The following is a 19,788-nucleotide window of genomic DNA, read 5'->3' as shown; positions in this document are numbered from 1 at the left end:
CACATGCAGTACGCCTGACACATTATAAAACACCAGCAAGCATCACTCCACACCCAAATGGGTCTGTCTGTATATGTCTGTCTGTGTGCGTGTCTGCGTGCGTGTCTGCGTGCGTGTCTGCGTGCGTGTCTGCCTGTCGGTGTGTGTGTGTCTGTCGTTGTGTGTGTTTGTTTGTGTCTGTCGTGTGTGTGTGTCTGTCTGTCATTGTGTGTGTGTGTGTGTGTGTGTATGTGTCTGTCTGTCGTTGTGTATGTGTGTGTGTCTCTGTCGGTGTGTGTCTGTGTGTGTGTGTGTGTGTCTGTCGTTGTGTGTGTGTGTGTGTGTGTGTGTCTGTCGTTGTGTGTGTGTCTGTATGCCGTTGTGTGTGTGTGTGTGTCTGTCGGTGTGTGTGTGTGTGTGTGTGTCTGTCGGTGTGTGTGTGTGTCTGTCTGCCTGTCTGTCGTTGTGTGTGTGTGTCTGTCGTTGTGTGTGTGTGTCTGTCGTTGTGTGTGTGTGTCTGTCTGTCGTTGTGTGTGTGTGTCTGTCTGTCGTTGTGTGTGTGTGTCTGTCTGTCTGTCTGTCTGTCTGTCGTTGTGTGTGTGTCTGTCTGTCGGTGTGTGTGTGTGTCTGTCTGTCGGTGTGTGTGTGTGTGTGTGTCTGTCGGTGTGTGTGTGTGTGTGTGTGTGTCTGTCGGTGTGTGTGTGTGTGTCTGTCGGTGTGTGTGTGTGTCTGTCGGTGTGTGTGTGTCTGTCGGTGTATGTGTGTGTGCGTGTGTCTATCTGTCTGTCGGTGTGTGTGTGTCTGTCTGTCGGTGTGTGTGTGTGTGTCTGTCGGTGTGTGTGTGTGTCTGTCGGTGTGTGTGTGTCTGTCGGTGTATGTGTGTGTGCGTGTGTCTATCTGTCTGTCGGTGTGTGTGTGTCTGTCTGTCGGTGTGTGTGTGTCTGTCTGTCGGTGTGTGTGTGTCTGTCTGTCGGTGTGTGTGTGTCTGTCTGTCGGTGTGTGTGTGTCTGTCTGTCGGTGTGTGTGTGTCTGTCTGTCGGTGTGTGTGTGTCTGTCTGTCGGTGTATGTGTGTGTCTGTCTGTCGGTGTGTGTGTGTCTGTCTGTCGGTGTATGTGTGTGTCTGTCTGTCGGTGTATGTGTGTGTCTGTCTGTCGGTGTATGTGTGTGTCTGTCTGTCGGTGTATGTGTGTGTCTGTCTGTCGGTGTATGTGTGTGTCTGTCTGTCGGTGTATGTGTGTGTCTGTCTGTCGGTGTATGCGTGTGTCTGTCTGTCGGTGTATGCGTGTGTCTATCTGTCTGTCGGTGTGTGTGCGTGTGTCTATGTGTCTGTCGGTGTGTGTGTGTCTATGTGTCTGTCGGTGTGTGTGTGTCTGTCTGTCGGTGTGTGTGTGTCTGTCTGTCGGTGTGTGTGTGTCTGTCTGTCGGTGTGTGTGTGTCTGTCTGTCGGTGTGTGTGTGTCTGTCTGTCGGTGTGTGTGTGTCTGTCTGTCGGTGTGTGTGTGTCTGTCTGTCGGTGTGTGTGTGTCTGTCTGTCGGTGTGTGTGTGTCTGTCTGTCGGTGTGTGTGTGTCTGTCTGTCGGTGTGTGTGTGTCTGTCTGTCGGTGTGTGTGTGTCTGTCTGTCGGTGTGTGTGTGTCTGTCTGTCGGTGTGTGTGTGTCTGTCTGTCGGTGTGTGTGTGTCTGTCTGTCGGTGTGTGTGTGTCTGTCTGTCGGTGTGTGTGTGTCTGTCTGTCGGTGTGTGTGTGTCTGTCTGTCGGTGTGTGTGTGTCTGTCTGTCGGTGTGTGTGTGTCTGTCTGTCGGTGTGTGTGTGTCTTTCTGTCGGTGTGTGTGTGTCTGTCTGTCGGTGTGTGTGTGTCTGTCTGTCGGTGTGTGTGTGTCTGTCTGTGTCTGTCTGTCGGTGTATGTGTGTGTCTGTCTGTCGGTGTATGTGTGTGTCTGTCTGTCGGTGTATGTGTGTGTGCGCGTGTCTATCTGTCTTTCGGTGTGTGTGCGTGTGTCTATGTGTCTGTCGGTGTGTGTGTGTCTGTCTGTCGGTGTGTGTGTGTCTGTCTGTCGGTGTGTGTGTGTCTGTCTGTCGGTGTGTGTGTGTCTGTCTGTCGGTGTATGTGTGTGTGCGTGTGTCTATCTGTCTGTCGGTGTGTGTGTGTCTGTCTGTCGGTGTGTGTGTGTGTCTGTCTGTCGGTGTATGTGTGTGTGTGTGTGTCTGTCTGTCGGTGTGTGTGTGTCTGTCTGTCGGTGTGTGTGTGTCTGTCTGTCGGTGTGTGTGTGTCTGTCTGTCGGTGTGTGTGTGTCTGTCTGTCGGTGTGTGTGTGTCTGTCTGTCGGTGTGTGTGTGTCTGTCTGTCGGTGTGTGTGTGTCTGTCTGTCGGTGTGTGTGTGTCTGTCTGTCGGTGTGTGTGTGTCTGTCTGTCGGTGTGTGTGTGTCTTTCTGTCGGTGTGTGTGTGTCTGTCTGTCGGTGTGTGTGTGTCTGTCTGTCGGTGTGTGTGTGTCTGTCTGTGTCTGTCTGTCGGTGTATGTGTGTGTCTGTCTGTCGGTGTATGTGTGTGTCTGTCTGTCGGTGTATGTGTGTGTGCGCGTGTCTATCTGTCTTTCGGTGTGTGTGCGTGTGTCTATGTGTCTGTCGGTGTGTGTGTGTCTGTCTGTCGGTGTGTGTGTGTCTGTCTGTCGGTGTGTGTGTGTCTGTCTGTCGGTGTGTGTGTGTCTGTCTGTCGGTGTATGTGCGTGTGTCTATCTGTCTGTCGGTGTGTGTGTGTCTGTCTGTCGGTGTGTGTGTGTGTCTGTCTGTCGGTGTATGTGTGTGTGCGTGTGTCTATCTGTCTGTCGGTGTGTGTGCGTGTGTCTATCTGTCTGTCGGTGTGTGCGTGTGTCTATCTGTCTGTCGGTGTGTGTGCGTGTGTCTATCTGTCTGTCGGTGTGTGTGCGTGTGTCTATCTGTCTGTCGGTGTGTGTGCGTGTGTCTATCTGTCTGTCGGTGTGTGTGCGTGTGTCTATCTGTCTGTCGGTGTGTGTGCGTGTGTCTATCTGTCTGTCGGTGTGTGTGCGTGTGTCTATCTGTCTGTCGGTGTGTGTGCGTGTGTCTATCTGTCTGTCGGTGTGTGTGCGTGTGTCTATCTGTCTGTCGGTGTGTGTGCGTGTGTCTATCTGTCTGTCGGTGTGTGCGTGTGTCTATCTGTCTGTCTGTCTGTCGGTGTGTCTATCTGTCTGTCTGTCAGTGTGTGTCTATCTGTCTGTCTGTCGGTGTGTGTGTGTCTGTCTGTCGGTGTGTGTGTGTCTGTCTGTCGGTGTGTGCGTGTCTGTCTGTCGGTGTGTGCGTGTCTGTCCGTCGGTGTGTGCGTGTCTGTCCGTCGGTGTGTGCGTCTGTCCGTCGGTGTGTGCGTCTGTCCGTCGGTGTGTGCGTCTGTCCGTCGGTGTGTGCGTCTGTCCGTCGGTGTGTGCGTCTGTCCGTCGGTGTGTGCGTCTGTCCGTCGGTGTGTGCGTCTGTCCGTCGGTGTGTGCGTCTGTCCGTCGGTGTGTGCGTCTGTCCGTCGGTGTGTGCGTCTGCCTGTCTCCGTCTGCCTGTCTCCGTCTGCCTGTCTCCGTCTGCCTGTCTCCGTCTGCCTGTCTCCGTCTGCCTGTCTCCGTCAGCCTGTCTCCGTCTGCCTGTCTCCGTCTGCCTGTCTGCCTGTCTCCGTCTGCCTGTCTGCGTGTCTCCGTCTGCCTGTCTGCGTGTCTCCGTCTGCCTGTCTGCGTGTCTCCGTCTGCCTGTCTGCGTGTCTCCGTCTGCCTGTCTGCGTGTCTCCGTCTGCCTGTCTGCGTGTCTCCGTCTGCCTGTCTGCGTGTCTCCGTCTGCCTGTCTGCGTGTCTCCGTCTGCCTGTCTGCGTGTCTCCGTCTTCCTGTCTGCGTGTCTCCGTCTGCCTGTCTGCGTGTCTCCGTCTGCCTGTCTGCGTGTCTCCGTCTGCCTGTCTGCGTGTCTCCGTCTGCCTGTCTGCGTGTCTCCGTCTGCCTGTCTGCGTGTCTCCGTTTGCCTGTCTGTCTGTGTCTCTGTCTGTCTGTCTGTGTCTCTGTCTGTCTGTCTGTGTCTCTGTCTGTCTGTCTGTCTGTCTGTGTCTCTGTCTGTCTGTCTGTGTCTCTGTTTGTCTGTCTGTGTCTCTGTTTGTCTGTCTGTGTCTCTGTTTGTCTGTCTGTGTCTCTGTTTGTCTGTCTGTGTCTCTGTTTGTCTGTCTGTGTCTCTGTTTGTCTGTCTGTGTGTGTGTGTGTGTGTCTGCCTTAAATATGTCCTGAGACTGTGCTCGGAGCCACACCAAAGGCTTTTGAACCAGAGTTTGGACATTGAGGTTTCTACCAACATTAGCTTATACTGCTAGACAGCTTCCTATTAAGTATGACTGTGTGTTCACCAGCAGCCATATATATTAATATACAGAATATACATGTAAATATACCAGTAGGCTGTAGAAGAAGACATGGACGAAGACCCCCAGGCTACAGATGATGAGGTACATAAGATGGTAAAGGAACTCAACGTCCAGGATCATGGCCTTGTAGCCTCGCGTGAACGTCCCTTTGTTCCCCACAAAACTCATCAAGAAGATGATCTTATTACAGACCTGCAGGGACAGGAGACATTTATATTTATTAGCATTATTATTTTATCTAACCTTTATTTAACCAGGAAGTCCCATTGAGGTCAGAAGACCTCTTTCACAAGAGAGACCTGACCAATAATGGATTGTGAGGTAACGCTTAACTTAAAGTATCCAGCCATAATGCTGTATAACTTGTTAAAGACAGAAAAAGGCTAATTCGTGCTTATAACAAGGCCTATAATATGTTGTCTTTCTATGCATAAAATTTGAATATTTTCATAGGACATGCACTACATGACATTCCATGATGACCATCAGACACAATGTGATCCTACAGAACAGGCATTTCATGGACCAACAGTGGATTGTTCTTAGCAGTATAGTAGGAGTTGTAGTAGTACTGGGGTTCAGTAGATGGATGTGGGATCGCTATCTATCCCCCAGCCACAGGGAGGGAGGGAGACCGAGGGAGGAGAGACCGAGGGAGGAGAGGAATGCAAAAGGGGCCAGTTGAGGACATGGGGGAGTGGGCAGCGGGCCGTGTATAAGGGGCAGTTCCAGGGAATTTTGGGCAGCTGCAAGGGTGGTGTCAGCCTCCAGCGTCTAGTGACGCATTTCACAGCCGACCGACCACACACTCAGGCCGTGCCAGGCCAGCCAGGGAGTCAGGCCAGGGGGTTACGCCATAGGCAGAATGGGCACTGGAGTGGGTATGGGCTGGGGCGTGAGGGAGGTCTACATGGGGACAGGGTGTGTGGGTAGTGGGTACGTACGGATGAATGTGGTGTAAGGGGGGCATGAGGAGAGAGGGGGGCTACTGAGGGCTAGCAAGGCTATCTGGATTGACATTGGAGAACATGGAAATTAAGATTTAGTGTCGGACCACAATATAGTCAAACACACACGTTTCCCAAAGAAGACGTACGTTAAAGGCTCCAAGCAAGAAGAGGGTGGGCTCCAGGCCCACAGAGAAGATGAGGCGGAGGATGGTGGCAATGATGAGGGTGCGAACCCCAAGGTGCTGGGGCATGGCCACCACGATAGCCAACGATGCCAACATACAAAACCAGAGCAGGGCAGACAGCTGGGGCTCCAGGGTACCTAGGGAGGATACACACAATGTCAGCCTACACACCCCACCATGTCAGCCTACACACCCCACCATGTCAGCCTGCACACCCCACCATGTCAGCCTACACACCCCACCATGTCAGCCTGCACACCCCACCATGTCAGCCTACACACCCCACCATGTCAGCCTGCACACCCCACCATGTCAGCCTGCACACCCCACCATGTCAGCCTGCACACCCCACCATGTCAGCCTGCACACCCCACCATGTCAGCCTGCACACCCCACCATGTCAGCCTGCACACCCCACCATGTCAGCCTGCACACCCCACCATGTCAGCCTGCACACCCCACCATGTCAGCCTGCACACCCCACTTCCACATAAGAATAATGCAATAAATTACACAACTTGCTTCTGTAACCGTCCCCAGTCACTAAACCTGGGGCTTACTGCAGGCAGGCATGTGCTAAGGGGGGCCAGGAAGAAATGGGAGGCGGGGGGGTAGAACTAGGGAAGAAACAAAGAGACAAAGAAAGCGAGAGAGAGAGACAGAGACAGAGAGACAGAGAGAGAGGACAGTAATCGCCCCTCATTTCTGGTCCCTGTAGAGGTCACATGACAAGTGACACTTACATAACTACTGCCGTCTTTAAAAATACTCTGCTGAAAGATTCATGAGGAATGGACTGACTGTCTGGGGTCTGCATGCACTGCTGGAGGTGTGTGTGTGTTAGGTGTGTGTGTTGGGGGGCGGAGGGAGAAATACAGGCATGATGTGAAAGTTTGTGTGCATGTACTGTATGTGTGATAAGAGCTTAATGTATAGTGTCTGCAGGCGAGTGTACTGTATGTGTTGTGTCAGGCTAGGTGTGTGGGGTCCTGAGTGACATAAGCTCCTACTTGTCAACAGGCAGGCAGCGGCACACACTGATCTAGTTTGAGCACTCTTATCTCATTTCTATCCCTCATTCCAGAGCGGTGGGGGGGAGATGGAGGCCCTGAGTAATAAAGCAATAAACAGAATTGCTGAACCAGGCCAAAGGTATGTGGGGCCTCACGTGATCATCTTACCCCCCTTCACACAGCTCTAATGTACCGTAGGGCGGGAAACACACACACACACACACACACTGGGCTGAACTGTGCAGTGCTATATTACTGTTGTAGTCTACAGAAGAGGCCTCATCCACAGCCATGCTGCTCCACTCAGTTACAGTAGTTAGTGTGACTGTGTATAATAGCATTCATGTACATTGAAATGGGGTTGATGAGGATTACTTTTCCACATGATAACGTCTCTAGTTTTTGAGAGAGAGAGACAGAGAAAGAAAACCAGAGACAGAGATTTTTAGCCTATGCTCCTGATCCCAGGCAGGTGACCTGAGGTCAGAGGTCAATAGGTCAGAGGAAGAAGTGAAAGACAGAGCTCACTGGGTCAGGGGGAGTTTGGGAAGGGAAGGCCAAGCAAAGGATTTTGTTTCACTTCCCAGAGCCCAAAATGTCTCAACGGGAATATTTGACATATTTGAGTGTGAGTACCATTTGTGTTGCATAATTATGGAAATAATGTGTTATCTAAATAAGCCTCTATAAATAGAACTGTGTAGAACACAGTGTAATATAAACACATCAGTCCATCGTCAATTATTTGAACTAAATGCTCCACAGTTATTGTGCACTCATAATGTTCCATAATGAAAAAGTAGAGGCACACGTATAAAACGCACAAAAGAGAGAAAAATATTGCAGCCATCCAGTTGCACTGAGAAACATGTAGAAGTCTATGTGATACAGTGCAACTGGGCCGGATCATATCACAGAGACTTGAGCCGTCCTCTGTTCTTCCTGTTTCCAGCCCTCAGTGTTGTGTGTGCGACTCACGCAACCATCCTCTGACCCGATGTTCTACACCAGCACTTCAAAGGGATATACAAACATGCTTGATGGCTCTGAAGGGAACAGAGCCGGGGCCGGAGCGCCCACATAAACAGACCATGGCATCAACACACATGAAAGAATCCAGAATGGAAACAGCGAAAACCTGAAATCTCTTAAAACTCCTTCGTATACAGGGAAGAGTCTGAGCATTGATATGATGTCCCTAGTGACCAGGTACATGTAGACAACGGTTTTCTTAAACCAACACTACCTGCATAGACAGAATGAATGAATAGCACAATCAGATTGAAAAGGACATAGCTACAGCTTGAACCCATGTTCTACCTTTCAAAATGAATGAAATACCCTGATGTCCATCCAGGGTTAGTTTTAACTGTAGCTTGACAATCAAGGGGTCAAGGCTTTGGGATGGGTCAAGGCTTTGGGAGGGGTCAAGGCTTTGGGAGGGGTCAAGGCTTTGGGAGGGGTTAGGGGTTAAAGGTGAAAGCTTGAAGGTTGCTGGCACGTGACTGACCTTCACGCAACCCCTCCAGGGGATAGAAGAAGGCCACAAGCAGGTTCATGAGGACGGCCAGGTTGAAGGAGATGTTACTCCAGAACGACATGTTCCTGGAACACCAGTACAACACGGGCTGGGCTAGAGGGAGGGAAGGGGTAGGGAGAGAAGGAGGGAAGGGGTAGGGAGAGGAGAGGGAGGGAAGGGGTAGGGAGAGGAGATAGGGAGGGAGGGAAGGGGTAGGGAGAGGGGGGAGAGAGAGAGAGAAAGAGAACAACAATTTTAAAAGAGAATGGGAAATAAACTTGGCATTACACATTTTACCAATAACAGAAAATCTATTGGGCATTTCCTTGTTTGGTATGATACTTTACAGCAGGCTCAGTATATCCTGCAGTACTCATAGCTGGAGGGCAGTGGTGTGTGAAGCTGTGTGATACAGAGTATCAGTGCCTCGTACTGTAAGTGTGCAATAATAAAAAGGCTCGGTACTAAAGCACATACATTTTTAGAATAGAATAAAGTTTTCAATGGACGAATATTACACTTTTAACAGGTAACATTTATAGAATTGAGTGAAGAAAAAGTAGTCTTTATGTATTTTTATTAGAAGTTTAAGCTGGGAGGAAAAAACCACAAAGGCAGCGGGAGTTGAATGTCTCTGCTGTTCATGTTGGTTTAGGACTAGACACCCATGAGGAACGCGACCTTTAGACATCTCACTGTAACCTTTCCTCTATTGAAGCTGGCTGTCTTCTCCCCTCCCCACAGCTGACAGCCAATCTGGCATGCTGGCCCTGTTTATAGACGCTATTCTGTGTCGCTTTTTAGATTGGTTTTATTGGAAAATAGAAAATAGACAAGGGACTTTTCTCTTTCTCTCTGACAGTGACAGAGAAGTGTGTGGGCATGTGTCTCTGTGGATGCACAATGGGTGTGTGCGTGTGTGTGTAGTGTGTGTGTGAGAGTGTGTGCGACTGTAAATGTGTGTGTCTGTGTGCGCTGTGCTCTCAGTTGTGATTCATACTGTTTCACGGCTCAGATGTAGTGGAAAGCCCCTACAGCCCACTGACAGACTGACAATGGAAAGAAGAGGTGTAATAGTGAAACACTAACCTCTGCCAAAACACACAGAGTTAGGATGATACTGGCTCTATTAACACTAGCCCTGCGACAGCAACATTAAAACCCTTTCTCAGCTCCTCTGGGTCACGACATGAGATCACTAGGAAGTTTTGGCATAACACACAACTTTTATTTAGACTGCATCAAGTTAATGCAGTAACATTTTAGAGGAAGTAGATGAATATCAATTGAAGAGCTACTGTAGCTACCTCGTAGTTTCTTCTGCCAGTTCATCTCATTGAAGAGGTTCTCAGCGCTGAGGAAGAAGTCGTTGATCTTGCTGCCCTGCTCGTCCCTCTCTGTGGTGTAATACACCCTCAGTTTGGACTCACAGGTCAGGAACTCACAGATGTTGGGCACAGGGAACACTATCTCCTCCATGGTGCGGTCATGACGCACGATCTGAGAGGACACACACAGGAACACACGCAGTCACTTTCAGCTCCATAGGTATAGAGTGTACCAGCCACTTAGGCCCCAGGTTGGGGAGCACGAGTGTGCCTGGACAGTGTAATTTAGCCCCAGGCTTGGAGCATTCGATTAGGCCTCAGATTTAGAAGAACTGAAATCTCTCTAAGGCAGTGTTTCCCAATCCTGGTCCTGGGGACCCAAAGGGGTACACATTTAGGTTTTTATAATAACACATACATATAACAACACACATCGATCTATCTACAGTTGAAGTCGGAAGTTTACATACACTTAGGTTGGAGTCACTAAAACTTGTTTTTCAACCGCTCCACAAATTTCTTGTTAACAAACTATAGTTTTGATAAGTCGATTAGGACATCTACTTTGTGCATGACAAGTAATGTTTCCAACAATTGTTTACAGACAGATTATTTCACTTATAATTCACTGTATCACAATTCCAGTGTGTCAGAAAATCACATACACTAAGTTGACTGTCCTTTAAACAGCTTGGAAAATTCCAGAAAATTATGTCATGGCTTTAGAAGCTTCTGACAGGCTAATTGATATCATGAGTCAATTGGAGGTGTACCTGTGGATGTATTTCAAGGTCTACCTTCAAACGCAGTGCCTCTTTGCTTGACATCATGGGAAAATCAAAAGAAATCTGCAAAAGACCTCAGACAAAAAAATTGTAGACCTCCACAAGTCTGGTTCATCCTTGGAATCAATTTCCAAACGCCTGAAGGTACCACGTTCATCTGTACAAACAATAGTACGCAAGTATAAACACCATGGGACCACGCAGCCGCTCAGGAAGGAGACGCGTTCTGTCTCCTAGAGATGAACGTACTTTGGTGCGAAAAGTGCAAATCAATCCCAGAACAACAGCAAAGGACCTTGTGGAAATGCTGGAGGAAACAGGTATAAAAGTATTTATTTCCACAGTAAAACGAGTCCTATATCAACATAACCTGAAAGTCCGCTCAGCAAGGAAGAATCCACTGCTCCAAAACCGCCATCAAAAGCCAGACTACGGTTTGCAACTGCACAAAGATCATACTTTTTGGAGAAATGTTCTCTGGTCTGATGAAACAAAAATAAGACTGTTTGACCATAATGACCATCGTCATTATGGTCATGAGGAAAAATGGGGAGGCTTGCAAGCCGAAGAACACCATCCCAACCGTGAAGCATGGGGGTGGCAGCATCATGTTGTGGGGTTGCTTTGCTGCAGGATGGAATGGTGCACTTCACAAAATAGATGGCATCATGAGGAAAGAAAATTATGTGGATATATTGAAGCAACATCTCAAGACATCAGTCAGGAACTTAAAGCTTGGTCGCAAATGGATCTTCCAAATGGACAATGACCTCAAGCATACTTCCAAAGTTGTGGCAAAATGGCTTAAGGACAACAAAGTCAAGGTATTGGAGTGGCCATTACAAAGCCCTGTCCTCAATCCCGTAGAAAATGTGTGGGCAGAACTGAAAAAGCGTGTGTGAGAAAGGAGGCCTACAAACCTGACTCAGTTACACCAGCTCTGTCAGGAGGAATGGGCCAAAATTTACCCAACTTGTTGTGGAAGGCTACCCGAAACGTTTGACCCAAGTTAAACAATTTAAAGGCAATGCTACCAAATACTAATTGAGTGTATGTAAACTTCTGACCCACTGGGAATGTGATGAAAGAAATAAAAGCTGAAATAAATCACTCTCCCCCCTATTATTCTGACATTTCACATTCTTAAAATAAAGTGGCGATCCTAACTGACCTAAGACAGGGAATTTTCACTAGGATTAAATGCCAGGAATTGTGAAAAACGGAGTTTAAATGTATTTGGCTAAGGTGTATGTAAACTTCCGACTTCAAACGGTATATACATATATACTGTACATACACAAACACACACATTTTTGATGCACAAAACAATTTAGGCAACAGGGATCTTGATCCAAGAGGAGATTGAATGTCTCTGCTGTAACCAAGAAGATTGATCTTGACATCTAGCCTCTTAGCTAGCAAGTTAGCAAACCAAATGCATAGCTTGAGCCCTGAGAAGGATATAATTTATGATACATCTTAGATTTCTTATAGTTATACTTAACTGAGCGTGTGTGGTGTTACACACACTCCCGTGAGGCTGGTATTGAAAATCGGAAACGGTAAGGAAAATCATACTGTTGGTATTTTGAAATACCCCGGTATACGGTATATTGCCCAAGCTTAATGTGCACCCCTTTTGGTCCCCAGGACCAGGATTGGGAAACACTGCTCTACTGCAAAAGGACACATTTGTGTCAATGACAATTAAAGATATTCAGTTAGTAAACTGTGTGAGTGTATGATGTCACTGACCTCTATCTGAGCAGTGTGTTTGGCGTAGAACTCCAGAGCCTCGTCTCCCTCTCCGTTGGTCCCGCCTGGCTTCAGCATCACCTGCAGCTCCTTGTTGTGGCGCGCCAACTACAGGGTTCAAAGGTCAAATAAGGGGTGAAAAATCGCTCGTGAGGAGTATGGTAGGTAAGACAGGAGACTGCATCTGACTCTGCTGAGTGTACTTGTATACCTCAAATGGTTGTATCCAATGGTTGGTTATCCAAAAAACATATGTATCTAAATGTGTCATTGGGGTCACCTAGGCCCTGAACACTACCTGGTGGGCCAGGATGTAGATGTTGTGGCCTACGTTCCTGGGGGATGCAGCATCATGCTCCTCTTCCTCCCCACTATCGTCCTCCTCTTCGGGATCCTCAAACTCCACCTCTCCCTGCAGGTAGGCCTTCTTGATCACCTCCACCTGAGGATCCCACCACCCACAGAACCATTACCTGCTTTATACCTGACCAGAAACACTGACTTTCTCAGGAGGATAGAACTACACTGAACAAAAATATCAATGCAACTTGTAAGATTTTACTGAGTTACAGTTCATATAAGGAAATCCGTGAATTTAAATATATTCATTAGGCTCTAATCCATGGATTTCACATGACTGGGAATACAGATATGCATCTGTTGGTCACAGATACTTAAAAAAAAAAAGGTAGGAGCGTGGATCAGAGAACCAGTCAGTATCTGGTGTGACCTCCATTCACCTCATGCAGCGTGACATCTCCTTTTGCATAGAGTTGATCAGGCTTTTGATTGTGGCCTGTGGAACGTTGTCCCAATCCACTTCATTGGCTGTTCGAAGTTGCTGGATATTGGTGATATTGTCATACAGGTCGATCCAGAGCATCCCAAACATGCTCAATGGGTGACATGTCTGGTGAGTATGCAGGCCATAGAAGAACTGGGACATTTTCAGCTTCCAGGAATTGTGTACAGATCCTTGCAACATGGGGCTGTGCATTATCACGCTGAAACGGATGAATGGCAAAACAATGGGCCCTTGGGATCCAGACACGGTATCTCTGTGCATTGCCATCGATAAAATGCAATTGTGTTCGTTGTCCGTAGCTTTTGCCTGCCAATACCATAACCCCACCGCCCTTATTGGGCACTCTGTACACAACGTTGACATCAGCAAACCGCTTGCCCACACGACACCATACACGCTGTCTACCATCTGCCTGGTACAGTTGAAACTGGGATTCAACCGTGAAGAGCACACATCTCCAACGTCCCAGTGACCATCGAAGGTGAGCAATTGCCCACTGAAGTGGGTTACGACGCCAAACTGTAGTCAGGTCAAGGCCATGGTGAGGACGACGACCACACAGATGAGACGGTTTCTGACAGTTTGTGCAGAACTTCCTCGGTTGTGTAAACCCACAGTTTAATTAGCTGTCCGGGTGGCTGGTCTCAGACGATCCCGGAGGTGAAGAAGCCGGAGGTCCTTGGCTAGCGTGGTTACACGTGGTCTGCGGTTGTGAGGACGGTTGGACATACCGTCAAAATCTCTAAAACGACAGAGGTGGCTTATGGTAACATTCAATTATCTGGCAACAGCTCTGGTGGGCATTCCTGCAGTCAGCATTCCATTTGCACGCTCCCTCAAAACTTGAGACATCTGTGACATTGTGTTGTGTGATAAAACTGCACATTGTAAAGTGACCTTGACTTGTCCCCACCACAAAGTGAACCTGTGTAATGGCCATGCTGTTTAATTTTGATATGCCACACATGTCAGGTGGATGGATAATCTTGGCAAAGGAGAAATGCTCACTAAGAGAGATGTAAACAAATTTGTGTGTATGGAAAATGTATGGGATTTTCTATTATTATTTTACCCCCCTTTTCGATCTTGTCTCATTGCTGCAACTCCCCAACGGGCTCAGGAGGTGAAGGTTGAGTTATGCAACCCGCAAAACCACGGTTCTTAACACACGCCCGCACCAATGTGTTGGAGGAAACACAGTTCAACTGACAACCAAATTCAGTTTGCATGCGTCCGGCCCGCCACAAGGAGTCACTAGAGCGTGATGTAGTAAAGTAAAGCCCCCCCGGCCAAAACCCCCTAACCCGGATGACGCTGGGTCAACTGTGCACCAGGGTCTGTAGTGACGCCTCAAGCACTGCGATGCAGTGCCTTAGACCACTGCGCCACTCGGGAGGCCCTATGTATAGGATTTTATATTGCAGCTCATGAAACATGGAACCAACACTTTACATGTTGCGTTTATATTTTTGTTCAGTGGGGGGATGAATGATTACTTTTTCAGGTGAATGGGGACGTCTGGGAATAAAAGGGGATTTGTGGGGACGAATGGGGACTAGTATGGACACGTAGAGTTTTGTAGAGACACGAGGCTCACCAGCTCCTTCGGCCTCATGTTGTACAGGATTCTCTCAGCGTTCTCACTGTCATGGCGACTCTCCATGATAGCCAGCAACAGCTTGGAGGCATTGTTCTGAGAGAGATGGAGAAATAAGTTTCCATGATATTAAACCATTATGCCCTTGTAATGAGATATGTCTAAAGTTAAAGATCAAATCCTTTCTGAGATGTTTCTGTTCCTCCTTCCAAATAAAACAGACAGAATCCACAGGGCTTAGGGGGGAAATGCACTCTGCAGATATTTGCTTTGGCACCTAAGGTGCTAGCTTAGGAGAGATTAATGAGTTGTCCAGGTTTCAAAAGCAGCAGCACACTGTTTTTGAAGTTCCACTCAGGGTTTAGTAGTTATTAGAGTACGGGGTAAAGCTGCTTTACTACTAGTACAGTAGGCCTAGTGTGGAGACCCAGGCTGCTTCCAAAATGGCACCCTATTCCCTATATTGTACACTAATCTGGTCAAAAGTACAGCTCTACATAGAGAATAAGATGCCATTTCAGACGCAGACCCAATGAGGAGGCCTCACCTTGAGTTCCAGCACCAGGTCCATCCTCTTCTTCCCCAGTGGGTTGATGTCATTCAGGATCAGGGCGATGATGATGTCAATGCCGTTGGACTCATGGGTGGCTATGCAGTTCTGCAAGGAAACAAGAACTTGGGTCAATTTTATAAAAGGCACTGAGGAGGACAACACTAGATCAAGAACTACACATGTCAGGACCCTCTCAATCCACCCATTGACAGTAGAAGTAGTATGGATGGAAATGAACCCAGGACAGGAGTCCATAACTGGTTCCTATGGTATGCACATGTGCTTGTAGCTAGTTCTTATGGCAGGGTTCTCCAACTGGCGGCCCAGTTATTGTTGGACATAAAAAAACTGTAAAAATACCAGGAAATCAGCTCCAAGTGATTTTAATTTGGGAAATCTGTTCAAGTATTTCCAAGCATAATAGACAAGTGATCATATACAAATGTAAGCAACGTTTGAAATGATGATGTTTAGTTAAATATTATATATTTTTGGGCTTCTTGCGGTCAATTTGCAGTCTACAAATGATTTGTAATTAAGTTCCGGCCCCCGAACCATCCGCTCAAGAAAAAGATGGGCCCGCGGCTGAATCTAGTTGATGATCCCAGTCTTATGGGATGGACCCACACTATCTGCTAGTTCTAATGAGAACATGACAAAGGCCCATAGCTAATTAGTTCAAATGACAAGGGCAGTTAGCTAGTAGTAGTTCTAAAGGCAAAGACACATCCTAGTACCTGGTTCTCGTGGCAGGGTCCCTGGCAGTACTCTGTCAGGCTCTCTACTGCCTGGTTGATGAGAGCCACGTTCTTCTCATTGATGTAGAGTCCTAGTAGCCCCAGGCCTCCCGTGGTGCTGCCACAGATACAGTCCAGGAACTGCAGCGTCTCACACACCAGGTTATAGTTGTTCTTGTTGTTCTGACACCGAAGGAAGTTCTGGAGAGGAACGAGGCAAGTGTGAGGGAAAGGAAAGGGCAGGAAACAACAGAATGCAAAGTCAATGTATTTTATACACACTATGTTGTACTTCACAGGAAAACAATCCCACTTGACATTGTGTATTGAATTTTTTATTTTTATATATTTTATTTATTTAACCTTTATATAACTAGGCAAGTCAGTTAAGAACAAATTCTCATTTACAATGACGGCCTACCCCGGCCAAACACGGGTCAATTGTACGCTGCCCTATGGGACTCCAAATCACGGCCGAATCCGAATGTGATGCAGCCTGGATTTGAACCAGGGACTGCAGTGATGCCTCTTGCACTGAGATGCAGTGTCTTAGACCGCTGCGGCACTCAGGAGCCGAAAGGGAAATATTGAAAGGGAAATATGCATTGAAAGTGTGTCTGACTCTGAACTGAAAATGAGGACAGGGTGACCCTGACTCCTTAGAGTCCACAGAGAACATCTGTGCATGAGTCACTGGGTAATCAGGACCATTGTGTTGAGTTAACTGTTAGATCAGAGACGTGACAGCCAGGCCTTCACTGAATATAACCATCTCTCTCATTACTCTCGATGATCCTCCCACCATCTTTGGCCCATGGGAGACGACGCATATCAGTTCAGACGGTGAATACACAGCAGCAGCCCACACAGACTTAGAGGTCGACCGATTATGATTTTTCAACGCTGATACCGATACCGATTATTGGAGGACCAAAAAAAGCTGATACCGATTAATCGGCCGAATTGTATATATATATTTGTAATAATGACAATTACAACAATACTGAATGAACACTTTTATTTTAACTTAATATAATACATAAATAAAATCAATTTAGTCTCAAATAAATAATGAAACATGTTCAATTCGGTTTAAATAATGCAAAAACACAGTGTTGGAGAAGAAAGTAAAAGTGCAAAATGTGCCATGTAAAAAAGCTAACGTTTAAGTTCCTTGCTCAGAAAATGAGAACATATGAAAGCTGGTGGTTCCTTTTAACATGAGTCTTCAATATTCTCAGGTAAGAAGTTTTAGGTTGTAGTTATTATAGGAATTGTAGGACTATTTCTCTCTATACCATTTGTATTTCATTTACCTTTGACAATTGGATGTTCTTACAGGCACTATAGTATTACCAGCCTAATCTTGGGAGTTGATAGGCTTGAAGTCATAAACAGCGCTGTGCTTCAAGCATTGCGAAGGAGCTTTTGGCAAACGCAGGAAAGTGCTGTTTGAATGAATGCTTACGAGCCTGCTGCTGCCTACCACTGCTCAGTCAGACTGCTCTATCAAATCATAGACTTAATTATAATAAACACACAGAAATACGAGCCTTAGGTAATTAATATGGTCAAATCCGGAAACTATCATTTCGAAAACAAAACGTTTATTCTTTCAGTGAAATACGGAACCGTTCTGTATTTTATCGACGGGTGGCATCCCTAAGTCTAAATATTGCTGTTACATTGTACAACCTTCAATGTTATGTCATAATTATGTAAAATTCTGGCAAATTAATTACGGTCTTTGTTAGGAAGAAATGGTCTTCACACAGTTCGTAATGAGCCAGGCGGCCCAAACTGCTGCATATCCCCTGACTCTGCTTGCACAGAACGCAAGAGCAATGACACAATTTCCCTAGTTAATATTGCCTGCTAACATTAATTTATTTTAACTAAATATGCAGGTTTAAAAAAAATATACTTGTGTATTGATTTTAAGAAAGGCATTGATGTTTATGGTTAGGTACATTGGTGCAACGACAGTGCCTTTTTTGCAAATGCGCTTGTTAAATCATCACCTGTTTGGGGAAAAAGGCTGCGATTCGATGATAAATTAAAAGGCACCGCATTGATTATATGCAACGCAGGACAAGCTAGTTAAACTAGTAATATCATCAACCATGTGTAGTTAACTAGTGATTATGTTAAGATTCATTGTTTTTTATAAGTTTAATTCTAGCTAGCAACTTACTTTGGCTCCTTGCTGCACTCGCGTAATAGGTGGTCAGCCTGCCACGCAGTCTCCTTGTGGAGTGCAATGTAATCGGCCATAATCAGTCTAAAAATGCCGATTACCGATTTTTATGAAAACTTGAAATTGGCCCTAATTAATCGGCCATGCCAGCTATTGACTAACCAGCCTACGTAGTAGGAAATTCTGAGCAAACAAAGTAATGATTAACGCAAAACTATCCATAAAAAAAGCTAAGTAAAGCAAGATGCATGCCCTCCTCAGCACCTCCATCTTACCTCACGTAAGGTATAAATAAGACTAAAGAGGCCGTGTCTGAGGGCTGGCTTCCCCTGGTGTTGGGCTGGTTGACTGACCTGCAGGTCTCGGTTGTGGTTCTCACAGAGCAGCTGGAGGAAGCGCAGGATAGGCTGCATGATGACGATGATAAAGCTCATCTCTCCATCGTCCTGGCCCTTGTCCCCGGTGCTGGGTGTGCCATCAGCCGTAGAGAAGTGGTCATCGGGGTCGGCCTCACGGCGGTATGAGTTGAAGGCTTTCTTAGTGGCCGACGAGGCCTCCAGCAGCTGCTCTCTTGCCTCATCTGTCACCAGTACCGCTGAGTCTTTGGCTGCAGAGACACAGGGAGGGGAGGGGAGGTCAACAGAACCAGCCCACAAAGTCTATAAATCATTACAAAACTAGGTACTGGGGTAAAAATAAATACTTCTTCATGGCAGTTATTTTTTATATTGCTAACGTGTTCAGAGAGAAATTGACCTTAGATAAGTGTCTATGTGTAACTTCATCCTACTCCAATACAAAACCCATTAACAGCTGATATGAGATGGCCATTTTGATTTTGGTTGACCTCTGACCTTTCTTGCGGACAGGCACATCCTTGTCAGGGGCGTCGTCGTCTCTCTTCCTGTTGCCGAGGTCGCTGGTGTTGACCGTCACCGTGGCTTTAATCTCTAGCTGGGCAAGCTTCATCCGGTCATAGAACACACGGAAAAACTTCTCTGACTTCTTATCCTCCGTCAGACGGCAGATGAAGGAACGCTAGCACAAAAGGAAAACAAAAAGGTATAGGGAAGTAACGTTATTTACAATTAAAGATTAGGAACGTTATTTCACGCCACATGCTTGTGTATTGTTGTGTGTAGCCTACTTTACCAAATGAATTACAACAGACATTGTTGAAGGCTCAGTTGGTTACGTGGAGCAAAGTGTTCACAACACCACAGTTGTGGGTTTGATTCCCGAATAGTAGAAATAGATGTGATAACTGTAAGACAGCTTTGGATAAAAGCATCTGCTAAACGACCATTGGTCAAAACACAGAGGTTCAGGTAATTGACCTAATTGATCAAAATAAGACAGTGCTACTGTAAACACAGCAGAGCAGGCCTAAGTACATATCATTAACATATACACTCGCTGCAGCACATACTTCAGACAATGGAAGTTTAAGTCATCCGCATAGGTACTTTAACACTGAATACTACCATTGAGATGGTAATGGACCTAAAGCCACCTACGTAGTCACCTGGTTTGTTTCTCCACACGCCATTTAAAGTCATGAGAAGACTGGTCGAAAATGCATTGTTTTTTACCCTATTCTACTGTGCAAACAGTCTATGACAACACACGGGATTCAAGACCGGAATTCTTTATTTCTCTCTCTCTTTATTGCTGTGTGCCCCATGCATGCAGAAAATCATTAGAACACGACCATAGTCAGCCTCAGCCTGTTATCTGGTCAGTCTACTGGGAGGGAGAGACTCCAAACCAATGGCAGAACAGGCCAGGTCACACTGCTTAGGATGAAAAACGACACGAGTGGATGAAGCCTGCCCTACTTACACAGATAGAGGGGGGAGGGAGAGATGAAGGGAAGGAGGGAGGGAGACAGAAACACAGGGAGAGAGAGGGTGGAGGGAGAGAGGAAGGGAAGGAGGGAGGGAGACAGAAACACAGGGAGAGGAAAAAGGGTGCAAGGAAGAAAATAAGA

The 19,788-nt window shown here is 46.9% G+C and overlaps 1 protein-coding gene across 1 annotated transcript in view; it reads right to left on the bottom strand.

The window, feature by feature from the left end:
* Positions 1 to 19,788, bottom strand: part of LOC120065278 (inositol 1,4,5-trisphosphate receptor type 1-like) — a 169,000-nt gene that overhangs the window by 22,725 nt on the left and 126,487 nt on the right. Inside the window, exons 42-52 of the mRNA XM_039016143.1 lie at positions 18,653 to 18,836; positions 18,152 to 18,405; positions 15,602 to 15,802; positions 14,859 to 14,969; positions 14,312 to 14,407; positions 12,208 to 12,351; positions 11,910 to 12,017; positions 9,349 to 9,541; positions 8,033 to 8,155; positions 5,471 to 5,646; positions 4,402 to 4,566 (exon numbers count right to left, since the gene is read on the bottom strand). Of these exons, the coding sequence (XP_038872071.1) occupies positions 4,402 to 4,566; positions 5,471 to 5,646; positions 8,033 to 8,155; positions 9,349 to 9,541; positions 11,910 to 12,017; positions 12,208 to 12,351; positions 14,312 to 14,407; positions 14,859 to 14,969; positions 15,602 to 15,802; positions 18,152 to 18,405; positions 18,653 to 18,836 (1,755 nt within the window). The remainder of the gene's footprint in view (positions 1 to 4,401; positions 4,567 to 5,470; positions 5,647 to 8,032; positions 8,156 to 9,348; positions 9,542 to 11,909; positions 12,018 to 12,207; positions 12,352 to 14,311; positions 14,408 to 14,858; positions 14,970 to 15,601; positions 15,803 to 18,151; positions 18,406 to 18,652; positions 18,837 to 19,788) is intronic.

This window comes from Salvelinus namaycush, chromosome 20, assembly GCF_016432855.1.
Source record: "Salvelinus namaycush isolate Seneca chromosome 20, SaNama_1.0, whole genome shotgun sequence".
NCBI lineage: Eukaryota > Metazoa > Chordata > Actinopteri > Salmoniformes > Salmonidae > Salvelinus > Salvelinus namaycush.
Note: the sequence above shows the minus strand (reverse complement) of the source record. Positions and strands in the feature narration are given on the sequence as shown.